The 26,898-nt window shown below is 50.7% G+C and overlaps 3 protein-coding genes across 3 annotated transcripts in view; 2 read left to right on the top strand and 1 right to left on the bottom strand.

The window, feature by feature from the left end:
* HIGD1A (HIG1 hypoxia inducible domain family member 1A) overlaps positions 1 to 26,898 on the top strand; it is a 463,894-nt gene that overhangs the window by 292,031 nt on the left and 144,965 nt on the right. The gene's annotated exons all lie outside the window — the stretch shown is intronic.
* Positions 11,280 to 18,960, top strand: LOC142873128 (atypical chemokine receptor 2-like). The gene is made up of 2 exons (XM_076006775.1): positions 11,280 to 11,440; positions 15,346 to 18,960. Exon 2 carries the CDS (start codon positions 15,374 to 15,376, stop codon positions 16,532 to 16,534), a length of 1,161 nt encoding a protein of 386 aa, XP_075862890.1. The 5' UTR covers positions 11,280 to 11,440; positions 15,346 to 15,373; the 3' UTR covers positions 16,535 to 18,960.
* On the bottom strand, positions 22,404 to 24,432 carry LOC142861963 (7-alpha-hydroxycholest-4-en-3-one 12-alpha-hydroxylase-like). Its single transcript, XM_075994668.1, has one exon. The coding sequence runs from the start codon at positions 24,365 to 24,367 to the stop codon at positions 22,862 to 22,864; it is 1,506 nt and encodes a 501-aa protein (XP_075850783.1). The 5' UTR covers positions 24,368 to 24,432; the 3' UTR covers positions 22,404 to 22,861.

The raw sequence follows: 26,898 nt of genomic DNA, 5'->3' as shown, positions 1-26,898 counted from the left end.
TGGTCTGCCATTAGGGAAATAATTTAAAAACAGCTACATAAGGGATGCAACTCTTAATTAAATAAGGTCCCAATCTTCCACTAAAAAATGGAGTAGTCCGGGGGCAGCGAGGGACAGTGAGACTGGCAGGCCCCAACCCCACCCCCTCATAATGTGCTGTCTTCCACTTCCTGTTGTCTGATTCCTCCTCTTTGCTAGTGTGTCAGGCCCTTGCTTTACTCAGACATGGCTCTTCTCTAGCTGAGGAAAGGAAAAAAATCCATTTTCCACTTTCCCCAAGTCTAGAAGAGGTAGAGTCTAGATTTTTAGGGTCAGTTCATCATCTATAAAATGGAGAATATAATAGCTACTTCGTGGGACTGTTGTAAATATTTTAAAATATTAAATGTACATGAAAAGACCTTGTACAATTCCTGGCATATTGTGGATGCTCAATGAGTACAGTTCATTGCTAGTTGAGTCCATCAATTCTGGAAGTGGATATAACTTACATAGACCCTGACTTCCTCTAAGCTAGGGTGACCAACTGTCCAGTTTGCTCAATACTGTCTCAGTTTTAGCACTGGAAGTCTAAGGTCTCAGGAAACCCATCCTCAGGGCAAAATAATTCCCAGTTTTTGTAGAAATGGGGTCTTGCTATGTTGCTCAGTCTGGTCTATCATTGTTTTTTAATATATTTTGTTTTCTGCTTTAAAACACAAGCCGGTGGCCATCACTACTGCTAAATTTGACTGGCTAAGAAAAAAGAAGAAGAAAAAGAGAAACAAACAAAACAAAAACAACAAGCTGGGGAGTGACATAGCCGGATTACAGGACGGGGGGTGACACAGAACATAAAATAACGACACAGACACACACGGACATGACAATGACTCGAGTGACCAATGCACCGGTCGCTTTATTTTTATACCCCTCAGAGCCAAGGTTAGTTCCTTGTACGTGAGCATCTGAGCATAGCAGCGATATCAGTCAATTCCGGAGTTGTTTCAAAAGGGAACAATTTCCCATGGTCACAGACCTCAAAACGGTTACTAAAGGTGCCAGACAGAGCTCAACAGCCAAGGCCGAGATAGGCAACGTAAAACAATGCAGCCATTTGAAGTGCTTCTTGATCTCAATCCCAGGTGGCGGCTCCTCCCTGGCCCCAAGGGTTGTGCCTGTTTAAGTCGCCCCCTCCATGAGGAGTCTCACCCGTCATTGACTACCAACCATCAATCGGGGCCAGTTCTTGGGAGAGTTCTTCTTGTTCTTGTTCTCATGGCCTCCAGACTCCCACCACGGGGGTCTTCCATATTGGAGTTGAGAGCATTTGTTTATGTGCAACAACTCAGGCCTCTTCTCAAGTCACAAGGCAGCAACCGTGTCTGAAGAAAATGCTGACTACTGCTGCGTCAGGCAGCACACGCACATGACAGACTATAGTGAATGATTAGTATAAGGCATAACACCAGAATCGGCCCCCAACATCTCTCCCTTTTTTGTTTAATTAAAAATAACGAATATATTGAAATACTGCCATGATGTTTTGCTGCCTTTTTTCACTGTGTCTTCTGCTTGGTCTTCCAGCACCTATGAATTAAGAATAAGAGACACACCAGCAGCAAAAGGACAACCAGATTCCCACCAATGCTACCAAGCATAGTTTTAAGTGAAGCAAGGGGATAAACTTGGGATAGCCCATTAGCCAAAGCAGAGAAAACTTCATCATTGTTAAAATCAGGTAATCTTTTTTGAAACGTTGAAGTGATTTCTCACTCTAACCTTTGGATATCATTAGTAATATTTAGACTTCCAATCAACAATTTTCTTAATGACATCCAGTGTCGGCTAGTATTAAAAGGAATGGAAGTTACACAGAACTGAGAGGAATTCCGGTCACAACATACAAAAGACTGAGTATTCAGCACCTGAATTTGGTCTCCCAATCATTGCACAGTGCTTCTTAGCCGAATGACTTTGCCTTCTAGGCGGAAGTCAATCTCCTGTTGATGTTGCCATAATTTATGAGAATCCTCATGCCATTTTTGAACAAAATCAGCAGTTTGTACAGAATGATGTAAAGCTACTCCAGCAACAGCGGCTGAGGAAGCAATAGATATTAAGCCTACTACTGCCATGACTATCAGACCAATGACTCTTTCTGTTTTACGAGCCAAGAAAGTTATTTTATTTAATAAATTAGGAACCAAAACAGAGTCTCTCCAAGGCTGCGAAAGGCTAACGGACAACCATATCTCTGTATGAGCCTTGAGGATGTATAAACTATGTAAAGATTTGTTTAAAGTAGCCCATGAAGTAAAATTTACACAGGTAAATAGGGCACAATTACCAGGGCAAGTCAACTTTTCTGTAGACTGATTTTAATAAACCGTTTCCATTAGCAAAAGATAAAGATAAGAAACACAGGCTAGTAAGGACCTAGAGGGCGGCGGTGAAGATCTCCTTTGGTTTTTTCATGATCACTTGAGGACATATTTTTAATCTAAATTTTAAGGTCTCCAACTGTGGCAGAGAGTTTTAAAATATGTTTTTGCTTTTATGGTCTTTTAGTCAAATTAGACATCACCCCCTTACAACTTTCCATGGACAATAGTATAGTGTGGGTAGCAAACGAGGAGGAATTATATTGCAAGCCCCACGCCTGCACAGAAGGTGCCAAGCAGTGTTCTCCCGCTGCAAAACATATAGGATAACCTTGAGCATAAGTAGGGTAATTAAACAGCGAGCGGCCTTCTTCCTCAGGATTTGGTGATACACTGATGAGCAGAGAGCCAACAGAATCACTAGTATACACCACCACCTCAGCTTTCCCCAGGACACCGCTTTCAAAAGGGGAGGATAAGGGACATTAACCCAGTATACATCCTGAGCATTAGCAGAATCAGTCTGTCCAACAGCAGGGGAGGCAAAAAATAAGCAAAAGAATAGAAAGGTTACGGATCAACAGACTGCTAGTGTTACCGCCTGCTTCTTTGTCTGTTTTGGGCACAGCATTCTCTTCTCAAGCGGTGTCTTGCTGAGGATACCGTCGCCTGAGCTGGCGCACAGGCACCCACTCACAATCTTGCTCTGTGGAGACATAAGCATACCTCAGACCCCACTGTGAAACTGTTCTTTTAATCCATCCACCATAGGGGCAGCAACGCGCACAGGACCCAGGCTTTTTGCAAAGGAGGTGACAAAGCAAAGTGATGCTCTACTGCCAAGGCATGCACGTCCTGCCCAAAATTTTAAAAAATAAGGGTATAAGAGCACGGAGTAAATGTTGATGAGGAGATTCCTTGACTCTCCCTTTTAGTTTCTGAAATAGAAGCTTGAGAGTATGGTTGACACGTTTGATGGTGGCATGCCCTTGGCTGTGAAAAGGAATTCCAGTAATATGTTGGATAGAATATAACGTTAAAAAGTCAGCAAGTTTTCGAGAGGTATAAGCTGGAGTGTTATCTGTTTTTAATGTCGCCGGAAGACCCATGACGGCAAAAGAGGAATAAAGATGAGTGATAACGGCATCGGCCTTTTCAGAACCATGAGCTGCACCCACTGAAAGTGAGAATAAGTGTCAATAGTATGATGAACATAGTGAAGTTTTCCAAACGGTGCGACAGGGGCAACACCCATCTGCGAAATACGATTACTACGCCACTCTCGTGGGTTACACCAAGGGGGGAAAGAAGAGAGAGTGAGGGGCACAGGCAGAGCACGAGAGAACAATAGCACAAACCTATTTTTTGGTAAAGAGAAAATCGTTGTTGAAGGCCTGTAGCATTGGTACCATGGAAGGTGGCTTAGCTGAGGCCTCTTGAACAGAAGCTACAAGTAAAGAATTGCACGAGCTACTTGCCAGGCAGAAGAAAACTCTAGTTCAGTTAGAATATCTTTGGAACTCAAATCTGTAACTATTTTATTAAGATCTCGTCCAGACAACTGAAGACTTCATCGTCGACCCCTGGTGATTAAATGAGCAAGTTTAAGTTTTTTATTTTAATTATTTGCCAAAAACAACCATTTAAGGATGCTAGCGTCTTGGCCTAGGAAACCCGTAGGAGAATGATATTTATGAAAAAAGTAGAGAGTAGTTGGACAGGAAGGCCGAAGAAAGGTAAGAAATCCAGAGCTAAGTCATTGCTCCCTGAATTGCAGCTCTTCTTCAGCTTGTGGGGAAAGACAGCCAGGGCTGTCCAGGGCCGAACTTCCCTTCAACGTAGCAAACAAATGTTGCAAAACGTAAGTGGGTATGCCTAATGACGGTCCCAGCCTATTCATATCTCTAAGGAGCTCTTAAAAGTTATTGAGTGTTTTTAATTGTGCATCACAGAATGTACACAATTTTATAATGTTATTCTATGTATCATTTGCTTATATTTTTACATTTATATATGATGTATGATCATATATTTATATACATATTATATAGCATATAGTGGATATTATAGATTATAATTAGTTGTAGTATACATCATATTATATATGATACATAAACATTATATTTGTTTCTATAGATTAACATATATGCATACATTGTAAGTATATGCAAATAGCATTACACACATACATAGGTTATACATTTGTATGTTGCATGTGTATAAGTTATATACACAAACTATATTTATATTACATTTGTGTGTATATATAATCCTCCTATATTGTTATAGTCCATTTGCTCTCTCACTTTTTTAGATTACAAGTGGAACCTGGTATCAATTAATTTAACACTTTTTGTAAGAAATAATAAAACATTTATTTTTAAGTCTTACATATATTACTTAAAGTAGATACTAAGTCTAGTGTGTAATTTTTAAGTTTTACTGCTATATCAAACTACCTCATAGAAAATACCTTAGTGGAAAAAAAAATGTTTTGATTGCCTTGAATAAGTATGACTTTGAAAACAAGTACTGTCAGTAACAGTTCACCCATATATTATTTAGCAATTAGGTAGGTCAAATGATTTATGAAATTATCTTGAAAAGAAAGAAATATTTGTTGGGCAGGTAAAATAACATTTGAGACCATTATAATATGCCACTTAGAATGAACTTTAAGAAGTTGATAGATTTAAAAAATTTAACATTACACAAAGTCATAAATAATTATCTTTAATATTAACCTGTATTATTGAAGCACACTAAAAACAATGAGATGAAATAAGGTAGAAAACATTGTACATATGACCATTTGCTTGATGGAAGCATTGGATTGTTAAAATAGCTCTTTTTTTTTACATACTTCCCTGTCCAAAACTATAAACTTGCTTGTTTTCCATATATACAAGCATCTTGTGAAATCCTGGATTTTGAGAAAAATAAAAGTTTGAGGTATAGCATTCAAGAAAGCATCACAATGCATGATATTTTTGGCTAAAATTTGGCAAAGTTACTGTCAGAAGAAAAGAGTTGATCTTAGTGTGCTTCTAAAAGTCTCTTAGTGACCTGGAAGGCAGCGCCCCCGCACTGGCACAGGCTCTTGCATATTGAGCAGGAGTAGCGCCACCAGCCTCTAGCAGGCGCAAAATTTTCTCACAGTCAGGATTAGTGTTGTTCACAGCCAAAGATTGTATGATAATAGTAGCTCGCTCTGTGGAACTAATGCTCCTCTGAACTGCCTCTTTAAGGCGCGATTAAAAATCAGTATATGGCTCAGTAGGCTCCTGCACAGTTTTTGAAAAGGCTGGTCCCAAAGTGCCAGAAGTTTCAATGCGCCTCCAGCACGGATAAAAAATGGCCTCAGTTTGTGCTAGAGCGGATTCCCCAGGATCAAACCTGGGACCTTCGGATTTCCAGTCTAACACACTTCCAACTGAGCTATTTTGGCTAGGGCGGTCAACTGCCCTTTCACTTAGACTTTTAAGGTTTCATATTCCTTTGAGCCTGTAAGCTCCTCCTCTATAGGCCCTGGAGCACCTCACAGATCACCCAGAGTATAGTAAGAAAATCACGGGCGAGTCTCAGGCAGCAGTAAAGGCAACAACATGCTGGGATATCAAGCAGCCAGGCAGCTGCACTCCCAGATGTTAGACACAGAAGCGCTGGCAGCACTGGCAGGCCCCCAGTGGGGCAGAAAAGGAAAACAGCTCCCCCACTGCAGCCATCCTACTCTTTGGAAACAAAGGGATTAACTCCTGCATTTCAGATTCAATGGGCTCTTGTAACTTGACTCCCACAGAAACATCAGAAGAGGGATTAACTCTTTCCTCTCCTGAGGACTCTTCCCCTTCATCTTAACTTGGGGTAAGAGGTGGAGATCTCAGAGGGTCTTTAGTATTTTCCTCATTATAATCACCCCTCTCTGAGTCTGACCCTAGGAGTCAGAGAGAAAGGGCCTGAGTAATAGCATTACAAACTGACTAAAATTTTTAAATAAATAATATCTCCTTGCTGATGAACTACACCCAAGGCTTTAACAACTTGCTGCCAGCTATGTAAATGTAGCTGAACTTGCTATTGAAATTGAATCCAATTTCAATGTTTTTGCACTAAAGCAAATAACTGCTTTAGGGTCCCGTCCTTTATGGGGGGGTTCCAGACCCCCCAGGGTTCCAGACCCTGCTCTTATTCCCAAGAGTCCCCTGTGGGATGCCACTTACCATTAACTGAAGGGGTAATCTTCTTGGTCCCACCCCATGAAATGACAAAGCCCTAGTACAGGATTCAAGATCCTCCAGGGTTCAAGACCCTGCTCACTGTGCCACTTGACATGGCTCGATTACAGGACGGGGGGATGACACAGAACATAAAATAACGACACAGACACACACGGACATGACAATGACTCGAGTGACCATTGCATTGGTCACTTTATTTTTATAACCCACAGACCCAAGGTTAGTTCCTTGTACGTGAACATCTGAGCTTAGCAGTGATATCAGCCAATTCCGCAGTTGTTTCAAAGGGAAACAATTTCCCATGGTCTCACACCTCAAAACGGTTACTAAGGTTAAGGTGCCAGACAGAGCTCAACAGCCAAGGCCGAGATAGGCAACATAAAACAATGCAGCCATTTGAAGTGCTTCTTGGTCTCAATTTCAGGAGGCCGCTCCTCCCTGGCCCCCACGGTTGTGCCTGTTTTAGGTCACCCCCTCCATGGGGAATCTTACACGTCACTGACTACCAACCATCAATCCGGGGCCAGTTCTTGGCAGAGTTCTTCTTGTTCTTGTTCTCGTGGCCTCCAGACTCCCTTCATGGGGACCTCTGTGTGGGAGTTGGGAGCATTTGATGCTTATGTGCAACAACTCAGGCCTCTTATCAGGTCACACGGCAGCAACCGTGTCTGAAGAAAATGCTGACTACTGCTGCGTCAGGCAGCACACGGACATTACAGGCGGTACTGAATGATTAGTATAAGGCGTAACGCCAGAATCAGCCCCCAACAGGTGAGGTAACCCACACTTGGAATTCCAGCACTTTGGGAGGCTGAGGCAGGAGGATTGCTTGAGGACAAGAGTTTGAGACCAGCCTGAGCCATGTACTGAGACCCCCACATGTACAAAAAATTTAAAAATTATCCAGGTGCCATGGTGTGTGTCTGTAGACCTAGCTACTTGGGAGGGTGAGGCAAGGGGATGGCTTGAGCCCAAGTTCGAGGTTATAGTGAGATGTGATGGTGCCACTACACTCTAGTCTGGCTGACAGAGCAAGACACTGTATCAAAAAAAAAAACAAAAACAAAAACCCAAAACACATTATTTTGAGGGACCCTAAAGCTTAGCCAGACTGCCCAAGGGATCCACTGGTACAAAAATGCAGTTCTGAGGGGAGAGGGATTTCTCTCCACACTTCCCCTTCTGTCCGCAGAGCCTGGGTGGGAGTGGGAACAGAGAAGGGCAGGAATGTCACAGCCTTGCCAGGGTTCGGTGCTGCTGGGGTGACGTAGGAAGCAGATGGTCCCTGTCACGGCAGAGACACACTGGGCTGAGAGGTACTGTGAGGAGGGGGGACTGTGCACAGGGGGGCCAGAGGATGTGGAGGGGCCCAGGGAGCATGGGAGGGGCTCAGCCTCATGGCGACTCCAAACCCAGCCACGACCCCAGACCTAAGGGAACTCAGCCATGCTCACGAAGGAGCCAGTGAGATGTCTGAGGAGACGAAGCAGGGTCACAGGGCTGAATTCCACCCCTGGATCTGCAGGGGGGAGGGGGCAGGTGTGGGAGGTGAGCCACGAGTGGGGTGGAAATTCAGGAGGCAAAGTCTCAGAGCTCAAAGTGATTGTGACAATGTAAGCACCTGGAAATTTTCGCAGGGCCAATCCCAATTCATTCTCTTTTAAACGACAAAGGGGTCTTAGCTGACACTGAGCTACACTTGACTTTACTTGTTGAAAATTTTCTTATCTTAGTTAGAGGAGTCAGGGCTCCCAGTGTGGTGACCTCCCAGCCTCCCATCTGCCAACAACAGCCCCTGATTGGGAAGTTTCAGGAGTTTGGGCTCTGCCTCCTGCGTATTATGTCCCATCCCTGCGTGGTACTGTGGCCGGCACAGCAATCTGGTGGCCAAGTGCCCAGGAACGCTAGTGGCTAAAAGCCATTTAGGAGGAAGACGCTAGAGCAAGGACAGAGGTGGGGAGAGCCCGCAGGCGGATGCTGTGGGCCAGACACCCTGGCAGGGCCCCTGAAGAATGAACGGGTCTGGGATGGAGCAGCAGGAGCTGCTTTGCTGCACTGGCAGCAGCGACCAGACAGTGTGGCCTCCTTTCAGATGCACAGCACCCTCTGCGAAGGACCCGCACAGACGTCACCACACCTGACTCTCATCACACCTCCAGTGTCTAATTTATAGGAAATACGGAGGACAGAGAGGCACGTTCAACAATACCATGAGGAGTGCGATGGACAGAATCCAGACTCTAGGAACCTTTACATACAGTGGGAGCAACCGGTTTCTTCAATGAATAGGCCGCAGAAAAAACAAAAAGGTGGATATGGAGATGAAACATATAGATTAGAAAAGACTGAAAAACTATATTTATCGACCACCTATAATGCCTGGACCTTATTTGGATCCTGATTCAAACCAAAAAAGTGTAAAGGGAAAAATCACGACATTTTTGTGAAGAGTGCGCAGGTGTCTGATGGTGGTAGAATCAGTGTTACCTTTTTAGGTGTGACCCTGGCTGAGGTCCTTATCTCTTAAAGGCCCAGACGCAAATATTTACAGACTAAATGATATGATTTCTGCTTTTGTTTTCAAATAATACAAGAAGGGGTAGAGGGGTCGGGGTGCAGGGGAAAGGATGGGCCACTAGCTGAAGGTCTCCTAAGCTGGGTGGTGGATGGTGGGAGCTTATTAGACTCTTCCGGCACTTTTGGGGGCATACATTTGAAAACGTCTGTAATAAACACTATAATAAAACTACAAATTATGTCTAGAGAGAGGGGAAAACATCTGGATTCAGGAGGGAGGGTGCAGTAGGCCAATGGGTGGAGGCTGTGGGTGGGGGTGAGGTGGTGTTGCCCAAATCCCAGCCCTGCAGTGTGGAAAAGTTAACCTCTCTGTGCCTGCCTTTCCCAATTATGACATGGGGTTGGTGGGAGGATCAGAGGAATTAATATGTGGAATGGATTTCCAATCCTGTTGTAGACCTGCTCTGTGTCTTTGTGGTCCATGCTCTCCCTCTCTGACTGTCAGTTTCTCATCTGTAAAATGGGACCTGTCTTATAAGGTTATCGATAGCAGTCAGTACATTATTATATGTAAAGCTCAGGAGAGTGGGGGGATCAGCCTGTTTTTTATTCCCTTTGAGACGCAGTGTAACCAGCATTTAGACGATGGACACTGGGTTTCAAATACTGGCTGCGCTGCTCCATTGCTCTGTGACCTTGGCCAGTTCCCTAACCTCTTCGTGCCTGAGTGCCCTCAGCTCAGAGACAGGGCTGATAATAGTACGTATTCCATATGGTAACTGTGAGCATGAAATCAGCTCATACGCTCAGAGCCCTTACCCCAGCGCCTGGCACACGGGTGGGGCTCCATGGTGTTGCTATCATGATTGCATAACACTGAATCCTCACAGGATCCTTCGCTACACATATGGCTTACTTTATAGAAAAGAAAACTGACTCATGGAAGTCGAGGGTTCCAGATGGAGCCCTGCCTTTGTCTTGGGGCCCGAAGGCCTGAAGGTGTAGGCCAAGTGTACCCCAAACTGACCAGTGACATGGAGACCCCGCTCTACCCCTAGGCTGTCATTCAGCAGTCCCCCCACCCAGTGTGCCATTCTCAAGGCACTGGACTTCTCTCCTCGGGTCTCCCATGTGTGGCTCTCACGGCCTTTTCCATTCACGTGCCACCCGCCTTCTAAACAGCCTTCCATGCGGGTGTCCTAGCAGTGGCAGCCTGGTCTCCTGTTACCTCTCCATCTCTCCTCTCATTCCTTTCCCCTGTCTTTAAATGAGCTAGCCTGGACCACGGGTCTGTGTTCAAATCCTGGCTCAGCTATTTATTGGCTGTGTGACCTTGGGCAAGTTCCTTAGCCCTTCTGAGTCTCAGCCTCCTCATATGGTAAAATAGAGGGAAAATGCTACCGGCCTCCTGGTGTTATGAAGGAGGAAATGAATTCACCCATGAGAACAGAGCCTGGCCCATGGTAAGTGCTCCATGGGTTGGGTATTGTTGTTATTGTTATTTATGCAGTTACAGTTTAATGTCTGGTGTTTTCCCCAAGCCCAAGAGGATAAAGTAGAGAGATCCCAACACCATGACCAGATTCCCGAATGGCAGATTTCTGCCACCCGTGCCTGACCTTCCTGTCATGCCCCTCTCCCAAGGCCAGAGGGTGTTCCACGCTGGAAACTGTGGTCGGGGTGTGAATCATTTCATGACTCTTGTCTCAACTTTTCCAGCCACAGCTGGACCAGGAACACAGGATGGAACTGTCCCCGTTATGAGCAGAGAACCGGGGCTGGGGGCGAAGGAGCATCCCAAGCTGAGCCAGGACACAGTTCAGACCTTGGGGCTCTGTCTCCACCCCAGTCCTCTGAAATGCAGCCAGGGTAACGTCTTGAGGGCGGGGTTGGGGGCAGGAGGCCACTTCCCGTGACACAGGTCGGGGAGGCGGCACCAATGTAGGGGGCACTGGAGCACGGCTCAAGTGGCAACAGTGGGCGCTGGGCTGGTCACCTCCCTGGTCACGGGCTCCCAAGGCTCCGGGGGCAGAGCTGGCTCAGGCTGAGGGAACAGCTCAGGGAAGGAGGGTCTTGGCTCCACTGTGTCCAGGGCACTGCTGGGGGGGGGGGGTGGAAAACTAGAAAAGGGATAATGAGGAGAGAGGAGAAGGAAGGGACAGAGGACTTGCTGATTCATTCCACCGGCGTCTGTTGAATGCCTCTCAGACGCCAGCACTGTGTCCGCCAGTCCCGGAACCGAGGTTGCAGGGGAGGCAGGTGACCTCCCAAAGGTGGCTCTGCTCCCAGGAGGCGGACACCAAGGCTGAGCAGTGACCATCTGTGAGTACTGGCAGGGCTGGGGCAGGGGTTTCACCAGGCCAGGCGCCCTGGCAGGCTTCTGGGAGGGAGGGCATAGTTTGCATTTTAAAGAAGGGTATCATTTCAAAATTCTAAGGAAGCCAGAAAAACTGTTTTCCTCTAGAAGTGATGTCCAACACTGTCTTTGGAATACAAATGCCAAAGGCCATGAGGAGGTCACCATGGTCCTGTTTGTTTGTTCAGCTTGCACATCTTATCAGCTGTCCTGTGAGCAGCACATGCCCAGGGGCGAGTCATGGGAGCCCGAGGGCCCACGCAGGGCCCTGCCTGTAGGGGCCCCGGGCTGCGGGGAGAGGAGCTGTGGGAATGATGTGTGAGGCGGGAGAGGGACGATGGGGAAATTGAAAAAGAAGAGACAGTGAGCAGGGCAGGATTTGATCGGGCTCCGTGGGGGCCTGGTGGGGGTGTGCTGGCAAAGGTTGAACAACCAGCTACGGGCTGGGGCACGGGGGAGGTAGGATGGCACAGGAGAGAGAGGAAAAGCCTGGATTTATAGCATTTGCCATGCTGTAAATACTCCCAATGTCAAGCTACCAACTTAACATCACTGAATGTAGAGTTGGCTGATTCCATGACCTTGGTCTGATGCCTCCAAGATGCCACTCAACTGGCTCTCCCAGCCCGCAGGGGCCGGCTCCAGCACGCCCCTGGCTTTCAGTCTCTGCCACTAGCTGCTGAGCCAGAAGTCCCGCCATTGGAGCCTCATCCTTCCAATGCAAGTTTATTCCATTTAGAAAGGGGGAACCGGGGAAGGGGCCCCCGTTCCACTTGTGTTGTTAGGGCCACCCACGCCTGGGACCATCATGTACTTTTCTGAGGCTGCGGACAACTGGGCTTCACCTCCCCAAGCCTGTTTCCTCACCTGGAAAGTGGGGATCATAATAATACTGCTTCCCAGGACTGTGGTGATGATGAGATGAGAAAATTATATCTGAGTGTTCAGCTCATAGGAGCTTGGCAGTTTCTCGCTCTTGCTCAGGCTGGGCTCCAACTCCTGAGCTCAAGCAAGCCTCCCACCTCGGCCTCCCACACTGGGAGGATTACAGACGTGAGCCCCCCCGCATCTGCCCTGTGAAGTCACTTTTGATACGTAAGATAACGGACTCATGGCATTGGGGGTTAGGATGCAGATCTATTTGGGGGGCCAATGTTCTGCCCACCACAGGGAGGCTGCATCTCACAGGAGACTCAGCAAAGCCGTGGGGCATCCATGGTGGGGGCCACGGCAGCCAGACCAGCCAGAGGGCAGGACATAGTCGCACCTTTCTCAGTGACTCTGTGTGGTAACTGCCTGGTGGGGCAGAAAGAGACTGAGGAGAATTTGGGACCAGGGACGAGGCTCCGTGTGCCTGGAGTCTGAAGACCCGAGTTTCACATCCAGCTTGGCCAGTGACTTCCTACGTGACCCAGGAACAGTTGCTTTGCTCCTGGGTTCAATGGGGCTCACAGTCCCTTCCTGGCTGGCCTTACAGGTCTGCCACACTGGCTAGGAAGAGCCTGGTCAACTGTGCTTATGGGAGCGCTGGTGGCCATTGTCACCGTTGTTGGTTTTATCGATGAAAGCAATAGGAGGGGCTGGCTGTTCAGAGGCGAGGAGGGCCTGCAGGGATTCCCAGAGTGAAAGAACAGAGAATTCCCAGAGTGGGAAGGAGACAGAGTGTTCCAGGTGGAAAGAAAAACGTCAAAGGTGGCCTGGAACCTCCCAGGGCCTGCTGATCCTGAGTTTTGGCTTCGATTTATTCCTCACACTTGGTTGCTTGCCTGAGCAAAAGTCAGGGACTTTGAGAAATCTGGTCAGGATCAAGGTCAGCGCTGACAGCTCAGAAGAGCTGGTGTTTACTCATTGCCAACTCACTGTGCAGAAGAGCAGTCCTCAGCCCTCCGCCCCTCTGCCAGCTGCTCCCAGACTCCCTACACCAGCCATATGCTGGGGTGTCCCTACTGCTGCCCAGGAAGGGGAGAGTCCCAGGGCTGGGGACCCCAGTGCACAGGAGGGGCCTGGAGGACCAGCAAAGGAAGGCGCCAGGCAAAGGTCCTGAGGCCAGGCCCTGGATAGAGCTGCCCAGGCTCAGTTCCTGGGGTGGGGTCAGGGCGTGTGTGTGATTGTCCCAACATCTGGTCCAGATGCCACTAGAATAGGAGCCCAAGGGTGGGGCCGAGGCTCCTGGAGTGGGAGGACTCCAGGCCCCCAGGAGAGCTTCTGCCTCAGCTGCACTGGGCGTTTCTATCAGCCGTGAGGTCACAATACCATGGGGACTAAATGGGTCAGCTGAGGGCCTGAGTCACATCTCTCTCAAAATTCTATCTAGAGAAAAGGGAAAACTCTTTTACTAGAAAGGCCTGGAGAAAATGTTTGCAATATATATTTAAAAAGCTAAAATCCCTATCACATTAGACATCTTACACAATGAGAACCACACCCATGGAAACAATAACTAATTCACAGAAGAAATACAAACAGGCATTGAACATGTTAAAAAGTTCAAGCTTACTTCAATCAAAGATTAGAATAATGCAGAGGTGTAGGGCAGATCTCATTTGCATTTCTCAGTTGTGGCCCAGCATGACCCCCAGACAGTTGTGGCCCAGCATGACACCCTCTCCTTTGGCTCTCTGCAAGACTGCCTGCTTGGGTTCCTGTTGCTTTCTCCTTCCTTTCTTCTCCTCTAACCCCATCCCCGCTGGCGAACAATCTCTGTTGAGCATGAGATCTCTCTCTCTCTCTCTCTCTCTCTCTCTCTCTCTCTCTTCCCCTTTCTGGAACACACAACACAGGATTGAGCATAACTCTTAGTTCAGCACAGACTCATGTCACTGGTTCATGTGAGGCTCTCTTTTAAAAATTATTTTCAATAATACGATAAAATCCTGGAAAGCTACTGCCCCAAAGGAAACTCAACCAGGGACAGTGACTTGTCCACCTCTGTGGCCACCTCCATCCCAGGCCTCTGGCTTCTCCTGCCCAGCCAACTGCCACCTTGAATCTGGGGCCTGTCTTTACCCTGCCTTCCCTTTCACCTATTTGTACCCCTTCAATAGTCTATTTTTTATTTGTTTCACTAGTCTGACTTTATCAAAAGAGCATCATGTCTGTACTGGAATGGTACTTGGAGATAAGTGGACTCGAGAACAGAGACTCACAGGGTGCTGGTGAGGGGGGTGGGAAAGGCGCCCAGGGAGTCTCCCATGTTTCGGTCTTAGGTGGTACCACGTAGTTAGGCCCAGAAAAGAAGAAGGGGCTTGTGGGGAGGGGGTGGACCCAATCCTGGACAAAGCAGTAATTTAAGGCAACATTTATTGAGTGCCTACTGTGTTCTAGGCAATCTTTGTAGAACTCGAAGTGCTCTGCATATATTATCACATTTAAGCATCATAAAAACTTCACGAAGTAGGCACTATTATCATTCTTGTTTTATTTTTATTTGTTTTCTTTGAGACAGAGTCTCACTTTGTCACCCAGAATAGAGTGCTATTGCCTCAGCCTAGCTCACGGCAACCTCAAACTCCTGGGCTCAAGCGATGCTCCTGCCTCAGCCTCCCAAGTAGCTGGGACTGCAGGCATGCGCCACCACACCCAGCTATTTTTTTTTTTTCTATTTTGGTAGAGATGGGGTCTCACTCTTGCTCAGTCTGCTCTCTAACTCCTGACCTCAAGTGATCCTCCCACCTCACCCTCCCAGGGTAGTAGGATTACAGGCATGAGCCACCACACCTGGCCTATCATTCTCAAGCTTGTGCTTGTCCTTGTCAGACCGCAGGCGCTGCGGTGCATTGGCCAGGCTACGGGGCAGCACACGGCAGCAGCAGGAGTGGGTGCGGAGACAGGCAGGGAACCCGAGTCTCACCGTGCTTCCACCCCACCGCAGAACATCCAGAGCGGAGCTTCCTCCCGGCATGGCCGCCACCGCCTCCCCGCTGCCATTCACCACCCAGGATGCCAGTTCCGAAAACAGCAGCTTCCTCTACGACTATGACTACCTGGAGGACGTGGCCTTCATGCTGTGCACGAAGGACGCGGTGCTGTCCTTCGGCAGAGTCTTCCTGCCGGTCTTCTACAGCCTGGTCTTCGTGCTGGGCCTGGGCGGGAACCTGCTTCTTCTCGTGGTCCTGCTGCGCTCCGTGCCTCGCAGGCGGACGGCCGAGCTCTACCTGCTGAACCTGGCCGTCTCCAACCTGCTGTTTGTGGTGACCCTGCCCTTCTGGGGCATCTCCGTGGCCTGGCACTGGGTGTTTGGCAGTTTCCTGTGCAAGGTGGTGAGCACCCTCTACACCATTAACTTTTACAGCGGCATCTTTTTCATCAGCTGCATGAGCCTGGACCAGTACCTGGAGATCATCCACGCTCGGCCCCAGCACAGGCTGCGGCCCCGCGCCAGGAGCCTGCTCCCGGCCGCCATGGTGTGGGCCACGGCCCTGGCTGTCTCCGTCCCTGACATGGTCTTGGTGCAGACTCAGGAGAACCCCAAGGGCGTGTGGAACTGCCACGCAGACTTCGGCGGGCACGGGGCCGCTTGGAAGTTCTTCCTGCGCTTTCAGCAGAACCTCCTGGGCTTCGTGCTTCCCCTCCTGGCCATGGTCTTCTTCTACTCACGCATCGGCTGTGTCCTGGTCAGGCTGAGGCCGCCGGGCCAGGGCCGGGCTCTGAGGACGGCCGCAGCCCTGGTGGTGGCCTTCTTCGTGCTGTGGTTCCCGTACAACCTCACCCTGTTTCTGCACTCGCTGCTGGACCTGCACGTCTTCGGGGACTGTGAGGTCAGCCGGCGCCTGGACTACGCGCTGCAGGTGACGGAGAGCGTGGCCTTCCTGCACTGCTGCTTCACTCCCGCCCTCTACGCCTTCTCCAGCCGCCGCTTCCGCCAGCACCTGAAGGCCTTCCTGGCCACCGCGCTCGGACGCCACCTGGCCCCCGGCTCGGCCCAGGCTCCGCAGTCCACCTGCTCTGAGAGCAGCAGGCTCACTGCCCAAGAAGAGGAGACGGGTATGAATGCCCTTGGGGACAGGCAGGCTGAGCATTCCCCTAGCAAGGGGCCATGGAGGATAATCCAGCCTGAGTGACCCCACCGTCGTCTGGTGGGAGCGGACTGGACCCTGCTCCGCGGGGCGTCCACTCAGAGCTCTCTCCAGGGGCCTCCTCAGTTCCCAGTCACCAGCCGTGGGCAGCAGGCGCTCACTCGGGCCTTGTCCCTCCACTGTCGTCACTTGCTTGCAAGACACCACACTCTCCTGCCCGGGTTGCCACATTGGTTTCCTGGTGTATTGATAATTAATTTTATCAATCACTGTGCACAGACTTTTTTTTTAATTTAAGCTCGATCCGCAGGACACACCACCACAAGCCACAGCAGTTTTGCTTACACTTATTAAGGGGGAAGTGAAAAAGAGAGAAAGTAAGAGAATAGTACAGCAGGGGAAGAACACAAAAGAGTAATCACACCACTAGGACCCCATTAGCAGCACAGGAGGCTTATCACCACGGGTCATCTCAACACCGGAAATCTAATTCTCCCGAGCAGTCTCTCAGGCAGTGGTGAAGGCAACACGCTGGGATATCAAGCAGGTAGGCAGCGACACTCCAAAAGTTGGATAGGAAGAAATGGCCGCCAAGAAGCGGCTCTAGGACTTTCTTATACTGCTTATATAGTGGTCTGAACAAAGGAAGGCGCCAAAAAGGCATATGCTCTGGTCACGTGAAGTCGAGGATCTGGCCAGGAGCCGGGGCCTGTAGTGACTGATCTCACATAACAGTTCTGGGCATGAGCCTAGGGTAAACATCCCTGGACAGCCCAGGATAAACAACCCTAGGCCGTCCAGGAAGTCCAGGATAAACATCCCCAGGCACAGCTCAGAGCTGTCAATTCCCATTTCCTCAAGAAGTGGCCAACTTCTCCAGGAAATGGGGGCATACCTCAAGCCTTATAAATTTATATGACCCCAAGCAGGCCTTAATATTCTGTACCTCAATACATCTGGTCAACCTCTGCACTTCCTGTCTCTTCTCTCCTGTTATCTAAACTGCAGCCGGGGGCACAGGGACCCTGACACTCTCAGCCTCCACTGCCACCTCCCTCAGACCAGCAGCCTGTCCAAACACAAAATTATCACAGACTTAGTTTAGATCGGCTTTATTTGCCTATCGGCTTTATTTTCAATTTTAGACTCAGGCAATAGATTCAATCAATCAGGAATAGATTCATTTCATAAGACAGATGGAGTGTTCCAACCACCTGAGCAGAAGAGGGTGGTTTTATAGACAGAAAAGGGCTGATAAAGCAGAAATAGAACAAAAAGTGGATTGATCATTTCCAAGTCACTTTGAAAGGCCCAACAGAGTGGTTGACATTAGGTTTCTTCAGGTTCCTTTTTTGTAAAGATTAAAACAGAGGTTGCCTCTGAACTCTAGGATAAGGTAAAAAGGAAACACCATAGGGGACTTCATTAAACTGGCCTGTTTAGGAACTTGGCTGTTAACTTTCTCTCCCAGTTTCTGAAAGGTCAGATAACAACTTAGCTCCAATGTGATGACATGAAGCTGAAATAGGAGTGACCCCATTTGGTTTGTCTGTTCTACTGGGGTCCAGTGCAGACACTTAGTCCAAAACAGTGGACTCCCATGAGTTTTATTTAAGATGTCCCAGTCCCAGGCTCCCTCTGCACTTCTGACCTGGCTTCTGAGCTGTTTCTCAGACATTCCAGGCACACTCCCCTGGGGGCTTCCAGCTGTGCCTTCTTCCTCAACTGCCCTTCCCCCACTGTCTGCTCTGCTCACTCCCTCACCTCCTCACCTGCCCCACAGCCCAGAACACATGCAGTCTGCAGGAGGTGGGCAGTGAGCACTGTCTCAGGAGCCTTCAGGTCTCCCTGAGGCCTGCACCATCAAGTCCAGAACCTTCCTTGGACTTCAAGGCTGGCACTTTTGCAAGTGGAACCCCATGTAACCCTCAGCCCGCACAGTGCTCCTCTCTCTTTTCCCTTCCTGACACCAGGCACCCTTTGGTGTTTCCAGCACCTTCCTTGCTGTGCCTTTGCTCTTGCTGGCTCAGTCATGTAAGGAGGACCATTTCCTGCCAGGTATCCCCTCACCCCTGTCTACACATCCCACTTACTGTAGGGAACCACTCCTGGGTCACTCTGCCCTGTGCTTTGGGTGGAGGTTGGGTGGAGCCTCGGACCCAACCCGTTGCCACCATATGTTCCTCAGGGCACAGTGATTGGCCTGGGGGTGGGCACACCATCCAGGCAGAGCCAGTGAAATGCAATGCCATAGAACCTTCTAGAACAGAGGGGTGAAACTGAAGCTGAGAGGAGGTGAGGTCTGGAGCTGCTCCTGCATCACCCAAGCTTCAGAAGGTGAAGGGGGTGGCGCAGGCGGGGGAGCAGGTCCTGAGGGCGGCTCTGGAGCCTCAGAACCGAGTCTCGGCTGCGGCTCTTCCTGCCCTGGACTTGGCAGTTGTGTGAACCAATAAATTCCGTTTCCGTGGGGGGCACGTTGCTTTGTTACGAGGAACCTAAAGATTCCTGACGGATGTTCCCTGCCTGGGTGCTTTTCTCCTCATGTCTCGGATGGGCAGGGCGTCCTCCCCGCCCCCAACGCGTCCACAGAGAAACCTTCCCAGGGACCTGCAGCCCACAGTGACATCATCGCCGTCTCTCCAGCTTCTAAGGGCTCCCTGCTCCTCCCCCTCCCACGGGGCCACCTGGCTCAACTGCCACGTCTCACCACGTCTGTCCCACACAGCTGAGCACAGCCCGCCACACAGGTGGGGAGAAGGGAGGGCAGAGGCCCGAGGCCCGAGTGAAGGTGAGCTCCACGAGGCAGGGCCTGCGGCAGGTGCGCAGCCTTGCTCTCCTGTGCGCCGCCAGTGCTCAGAGCCAGGGTCGCTCTGAGTGTGAGCAGCTGCTGGACAGAGCACTGAGCAGGGTCAGGGTTCTGCCCTCTCTCTTCTCCCCCCTGGGCTTAAGGGGGCAGGTCACGGCACATGTGTCATGAGCCCAGCCCTCGCTTGGTGTTGTCCCTGGTGTTTCTCACTGTGTCTTCCCCACCCGTCCACTCAGAGCTGGTGCCTCAGTTCTCTGTCCCCAAGGCCCCGTGTCCCCACGTCAGGAAGGACTCTGAGCTCCCTCACTGCCCTGGGAAGCCAAGCTCCAGATCTGAGGGCGGCTCTTTGTTTGAGGACACCGAGGAAGGGCTTCTATTTTAGAGCTCCTGAAATCTTGCCCCGCAAGGGACTTCTGTTCCCGAGCCAGCCTGGCCGCTGAGCTACAGCCAGGGCCCACCAACGGGGTCTAGGTGCCCACAAGGGACGGGGCAGGGCTTGTCACAGCAGCATTGGTGTGTGTGTTTGTGTGTGTGTGTGTGTGTGTTTGTGTGTGTGTGTGTTTGTGTGTGTGTGTGTGCACGTGTGTCTGTGTTGCTGTGTGGACCGTGCATAGTACGTGGCTGTGTATGTGTCACTGTGTCCAAGTGGGTCTGGGTATGTGCCCGTGGGTTTCCTGTGTGTCTTTCTGTGTGTGTGTAGGTGAGTGGATACAGTTTGCAAAAGACAGATGCCTGACAACTAGTGCCTGTGTCCAAAAGACAGAGGAGGGGCGAGCTGCAGGCGCCTGTTGTTCCCTGTCACTGTCTCCGGGGCCCACACTGCACCTGGCCATCCCCCACAGCCCAGGCCACCAGGGCCTCCTCCGTCCTGACCTCACTGCCCGGCCTGGGCCGTGGTCCCTCCTGCTGCTCACTGTCTTCCCAAAGGCCTGCAAGGCCGGGCCTCCTGACCGCACTGCCAACCCGTTCCCAGGGGTCTCGGGAAAGCCCCCGGGCGTCCCTGACCCTCAGGCTCTGAGGCAGGGTGGAGCCTCTTGCCTGGGCTGCCCGGGAGAAGTGCAGGAGCCGCTTGGCCTGAGGCAGGGCTGCTGGCCGCCCTCAGCTCCAGGAGGTGAGGTGAGAGTGTCTCAGCAGTCACTCCCTGTGAAACACATCCCCTCCTTTCCCAGGCGCCTGGATCCCACCCTGGAGAGTCACCCCGATCCTGCTCTGCTGCGAGCAACCCTCAGAGAGAATGCGTTCCGTAGGCTTTCCCCTGAGGTCCTGCTGAGGACAGCGGTGAGAGGGAGAAAACATTTGGTGCATCAATGAGGCATTGAGGGACAGATCTGCTGGGTAGGAGCAGGCAGTGACCAGCCGTCCTCATGCAGGGGACACAGAACCACAGGCGCCAGAGCCCCTCACCTGCTGGCAGGTGGCCATTGGATTGTCTGTGCACACCCAGTGCGGCTGCTCACTGCTTCCTGGAGGCCTGCAGTTACGGTGGACATCCCAGAGCGTGGGATGTACCCTTGTGTTCACCTCCCTCCCACCCACTGCGGCCTCCCTGGGACCCAAGCACACCCTCTGGGGCTCTCAAGCAGGCCACGAAGAACAGAAGTTCCTCAGAGATCTGCCCACTGTCACTCCCCATTGAGGACTTTTGGTCCCGACTCAGGGGACGCAGGCACTCAGCCCTGCCCCTTCCCATGTGCAGGCCAGGCTCCCGCTCCATATTCCTTTGGGTGTGGGGAAAGGAAGGGACACAGCACTGAAGTATAGGCATGGTCTGGGGGGTCAGGGAGCAGGCCCCGTGCCCTTACCCTTCCCAGTGGACTGGGCACAGGGCCTGGCTGTGTGGGGAGGTCATTGTTTTGTTTTCGAGGGAGAGTTCCCTACATCCCAGCCCCATTGTCCCCCTCCTGTGCCCCCTACCCAACAATGGGATTGTCTTCATGTCATATGCCTGAAGGCTTAGGCCTAGGAGGACCAAGACATGATTTGAGGTAAGGAAGTAAATTAGTCAAGACTACAAGTCAGGTTTTTGCAATTTAATAATGACTTAGGGAATTGAAGGTTAGAAGTGAATGAATATACCAGGCCTTAGTGGGCTGCAGCCTGGGGCAGGGAGGAGGAGGAAACCAAGACACAGAAAACAATAACACATAATGGAGGCACAGTGATACAAATGGTGCTGGGGAACGCCAAGGGGAAGGGGCCACTATGACCAGAAAATGTCAGGGGTGACATCCAAGATGGCTGCTAGGAGCTGCTGCCACTGGAGGAAAAGCCATGAGAGCTGGCAAAGTTACATTTCCTGGATTAAGAAATTTGGGGACCAACTTAAATGTCAGGTGTGTGAGGGCAAGGGGGAGCAGGGAAAGCAAAACAGTGACAATCAGAGACGCCTGTGGAAAGAGGCCTCTGGCAGCAGGTGGACAGAGGGCCGGGCAGGCCTGGTGTGCAGAGACATGCAGAGGGGACAGGTATAGGAATAACAGCAGGGTAGAGAGGAGGGGACACATTTCAAAGGCATCACAGGGGAACAGGGGGACAGGACTGGGGCCTGATTGGATGGCAGTGTCCTGAGCAGAGAGACAGGGAAGTGAGGAGGAGGGAAGGTTCAGGGAAGAGGCAGGGCACACAGGCTGAGTTCTGCGTGGGCCAAGCGGGGTCAGAGGAGCTGAGGGCCTCCCGGGGGTCTGGGGGTAGGAGAAAGCTCTGAGCTCAGCAGTGATCATGGCAACCAAGGGGGTTGAGACCACCCTGAGGAGGGGGTGCACGGGGGAGACAAGGGCACTGAGGGGGACCTTGCAGAGCCGCTACCGTGAAGGCAGAGCTTCTCCACCCGCGCTCCCCACACAGCTGCTCCCCCAGGGGCTACTGGGCACCAGGCCTGTGGCCAGTTGGCTTGGGAAGTGCCGAGGGGACCCCAGACACCGGATATTGAGGACGGGATGAAAAAAGGAATGTAAAAATATCCTACTAATACCTTTTATATTGATCACCTGTTAATATTTTGGATCTACTCAGTTAAGTAAAATATATTCAAAAAATGATTTATCTCTCTCCTTACTTTTTAAACATGTATCTACTAGAAAATTTAAAATTACACGTTTACCTTCCCCATTATATTACCTTATATTTCTATTGGAAGACACTGTTCTAGAACCTGAATTTCACCAGATGTGGAATAAATGCTAGGAAACAGAAGGAAAGCAAAGAGGAGGGTAGTGGGTAGGATTTGCCAGATGGCGCGTTCCTGGTGGGCACCAGTTCTGCACTGCAGGACTTCTCAGGGCAGGCGCCGTCTCCAGTGGGGTGGCCCGCAGACACTTCCCCGTGCGCTGGGCTTCCTGCGAGAGGAGGGCCATGCAGGACGCACCGTGAGAAATGGTGTTTTAAGGAGAGAATGGAAAGCGTGTGAGATGACCAGACCAGGGGGTGAAGATGAAGGGTGAGCAGGACACAGGCAGGAGATGCCACAGAACCAGAGCGGTGGGGGGGGGGGAGTCTGGGGCCCAGAGGAGAGAGGAGGGGGAGCCCGAGGCAGGAGCCTCTGTCCCGCTAGCCCGGGCTTGTGGAGCTCACTCTGCAGGCTGCAGGCGGTAGCGGAAGCGCAGGTCCTGGATGGGGTGCGAGACACCAAAGCCCCAGCGCCTGGGGTCAACTTGGGGCACAGGTGTGACAGGGTCCACTAGCTCTAGGTCAAAGTGTGTGACCATGAGCAGGACAAAGAGCTTCATCTCGCTGAGGGCGAAGAACCTCCCAGGGCACATGGAGACGCCCGAGCCCCAGGGCATGGTGTAGTGGGGGATCTTCTTGCCCGCCTTGTAGAAGTCTACCTTTCGGCTGCCATCAGGGTTGAGGAAGCGATCGTACTTGAAGGCCGTGGGCTCAGGGTGGATGTCAGGGTCCATGTGCACTGACAGGTAGGGAAAGAGGACCACGGTGTCCCCGCGGCGGCACAGGTACTGCTTCCCACTGGCCGTCTTCAGCATGCAGTCCTCGCTCGCCGCCCTGCAGAGCGTGGGCGCCGCCCGCAGCCGCAGCGTCTCCTCCATCACACTGTCCAGCACCGGGGTGCAGCGCAGGGCACCCCGCTGGAAGGGGAAGGACTGTCCAGCCGCCAGCCTCGCCCCACCCAAGACCTGGGAGGCCTCCTCCCTCACAGCCTGCATGGCTTCTGGGTGCTTCAGGAGGAACAGGAGGGCCCAGAAAGCCGCAGGCCCTGTGTTCGTCTGGGAGGCCCAGAGCATCATGAAGCTGAACCTGTCTTGCCTGTCTGGGGCTGCTCCCTGCTCCCTCAGAAACTGACGCATGCAGCATAGCCACTTGCTTATGCCTCCCTTCTCCTGATTGTGTTTAGCAGAGAGCATCTTGGGAAAGAAACGCTGCAGTCGGCCCATTTCTAGCCACTCTCGGGGCCCCAGCAGGGAATAGACACACCTGGGTAAAAGGTGGATAAACCTGAGGAAGTGGGTGAATAACTCCTCTGCCTGTTGCAGGTCCTGCCCCTTGTCCTTCGTGTGGCCAAACAAGCTCAAGTAGCCAGCCTTGAACATGGTGTTATAGCAGAAGTGAAAGAGGCCATCCTCATGCCAGCCACTGGCATCCAGACTTCGGCCTTTGGGCCCCAGCATTATCAGGGACAGGGTGTCCACCACGACCTCATTGAGATCCTCCAAGTCATGCCCCATCAGGTACTTATTGATGACCGAGAGCATCTTCTGTTTGTTCTGTCCCTCTATGTAGTATCCAAACATCTTTCGAAGAAGTTCTTTTACATATTTCGAAAAGTCTAGTTTCCTCTGTGTATCCCTGAGGATGGGACCGAAGGAGAGGGGGTCCATGACGAAGGTGAAGTAGTGGCCTGCCAGCTGCACTGTGAACACATCCCCGTGCTTGGTCCACATGCGCTTCAGGAATCCAAACGTATTCTTCCGGAAAGCCATGGCATGGCCCAGCCAGGGCACTGTGCCCTTGTCCAGTGGGGGCTCCTGGGGCCCGCGTTGTCGGAGAAGCCCTGGCAGGCACAGGTACAGCACCGTGACCAGCAGCAGAGCTCCCAGCGCCAGACTCCAGAGCACCATGGCTACGCTCCCGAGGTGAGGCCGGGACAGACACACGTTCTCTGGGAGCCAGAAGAGAGTTGGAGGCCTCGTTATATTAGGGGTGGAAAGTCCGGAACGCCTGGACCTTGCCCTGTGGCTGCAAGTTGTGTATCTAACCCTGGTGAGGCAGTGTCTGGAAGAAAACTGCCTCCTTGAACTTACTACGAGGCAGATCCTGGTCACATGGGAGGAGGAGGTGACCAGGAGGAAGCTCAGAGAGAAGCCTCTAGCTATGGTCTCAGCTGCTTACAGGCATTACATTTTGGTCTGACCTTTCCCAACTCAGCTCTGGACCTTCTCTCTAACCCTACCTTGACCTCACTCCTACCCCCGTGGTGCTTTCTGATAATTTATGCCTTTATGTACCCATGCATTCATTTATTTGCCAGCTCATTCAGTAGAAATGCACCAAGCACTTATAAAGTTTCACATCGATCCTCTCTCCAATCTTTAAAAGACTCAGCAAAAGTTTCCATTTCTAGTTGAGCCCCCCAGCAAATTAGGTAACTTCACTGTGCCTCCATTCCTTACCTGTGAAATGGGAGTAATAATAGTGCCTTATAGGTGCTGCTGTGAGGCAAAGAGAGAGAATACATAAAAAACACTTAGAGCAGGGCCTGGCTCACATTACTGAGTGCTCAGTATGTGTCAGTTCACATGCTGAAGCCTTTTCTCATATCTCTGCCCTCTCCCTGGGTCCCCATGACACCTGTGTTTGTCTCCTCATCCTTCCCCAAGTCCATCTCCCCTCTGGTCTCAAAGATGCTCCCCAAGCAGATGGGGCCTTGTTGAGTCATGTCTGCTTCTAGCTGCATGTGCACAAGCACGCACAGTGAGAGGCCAGTGAAGAATGCATGTCCGTCTGTCCACTGGCGCTTCTGACACCCTAACCCAAAGGAAAGAGGCAAAGATGCTGGGGCTTCAGTCACGGGGAAGGGAGCTGTTGAGCAGGTGCTCACGCTGTCTGAGGGTGCAGTGCCAACGGATCTGAGGGGGCCCGAGGGCTTCTAGACTGAGGATTCTTCAAGCAGAGGCCCAGCCCTGGGTCTCTGATCTCTCATCCGGTTCGCTCTCTCTGGCTCACGTGCCCTGCCTGTGCACCTCTGTAACAAGAAGGCAGAATCCTGGAATTATGAAAACCCAGAGGTGACAGGGACCTCAACCAATCGCTTCAGTTCACTATGACAGTCTATGCTCAGAGTGCAGTGGGGACCTACCTCGATAGCTGCCCGGGCTAGGCACTGAGTTAAGCTGACCCCGAGTCGCTTCTGTGGGCTGCCAAGCCAGGTCCCAGCTGCAGATCAAGGAGAACGCTGGGCCATTGACTCCAAGGTGGCCTAGCCCGTGACTGCAATAGGTGAGGTTTGGAGTCAATTCAATCAGTACTGATAACCCCTAAATTACTCCTTTACTTCCTAATGTCCTGCAAACAGGATCTTTGGCTCATCAGAGAACCCTCGTGTTTTCATATTCTTTCTTGAGGGAGTTTCCTTTGCCTCATGAGCTTATCCTTAGCAGGGAGGTGTCACTCCCCACACTCTGCCCCTAGGAAGCCTTTTTGATTGCTCAGAGTAAACACAGGGAGTACTTACTACCATCATCTCTCCTCGGCCTTAGAATTCACAGTCAAAAACTGTCCGTGGGCCAAATCCAATGAGCTGAAAATTTTGGTCTAGTTTGTGATGGCTGGGGCACCATTTTGCATTCATTCTTAACTTCATTCATTTATCCTCACTCATCCATCCACTTCCATTCTTTGGAGCAGCCCCATCACCAGATATTTATTGGGTTCCTACGAAAATAATTTTTTGATCTGCAAAATGGATATTGTGTTAGTAGCGTGAAAACAACACTGATCTCCTTGTACGTCTCCATCAGAGTTCTTGTGTTACCAGGTGCACCGTCAATCAGCAGTGGTGTTCTAAAAGGAATTCTTATTTCTGAGCAGTAGATCTCCATAACGTGCTTAAAAGATTCAGTAAATCATGCTATAAACAGACATGCTGTCATCTACACTTTGTTGTTCCATTTATAGAGCACAATCAGAGTAGATTTAGCATAATTCTGAAGGGCCCTGGGATTTTTGGAATAGTAAAATGGGCATTACTTTAACTTAAAGTTGTCAACTGCATTAGCCTATAACAAGAGGGTCAGCCTGTCCTTTCAAGCTTTGAAGCCAGGCATTGACTTCTCTTCTCAACTGTGATAGCCCCTAATGGCTTCTTCTTCCAATGGCTTCTTTTGTCTACAGTGGAAATCCATTTTTTCTTTTTGTCTAGCCAAGTTCATCAATCATCTTAGCTAGATCTTCTGGATAACCTGCCTCAGCTTCTCCATTAGAACTTGCTGCTCTGCCTTGCACTTTTATGTTATACACATGCTTTCTTTGCTTAAACCTCATGAACCAACCTCCCCTAGCTTCCAACTGTACTTCTGCAGCTTCCTCCTCTCTCAGCCTTCATAGAATTGAAGAGAGTTAAGGCCTTGCTCTGGATTAGGGTTTGGATTAA

This window comes from Microcebus murinus, chromosome 1 (assembly GCF_040939455.1).
Source record: "Microcebus murinus isolate Inina chromosome 1, M.murinus_Inina_mat1.0, whole genome shotgun sequence".
Classification (NCBI taxonomy): Eukaryota; Metazoa; Chordata; class Mammalia; order Primates; family Cheirogaleidae; genus Microcebus; species Microcebus murinus.
The sequence above is the reverse complement of the archived record's forward strand: the minus strand, read 5'-3'. Positions and strand labels throughout refer to the sequence as shown.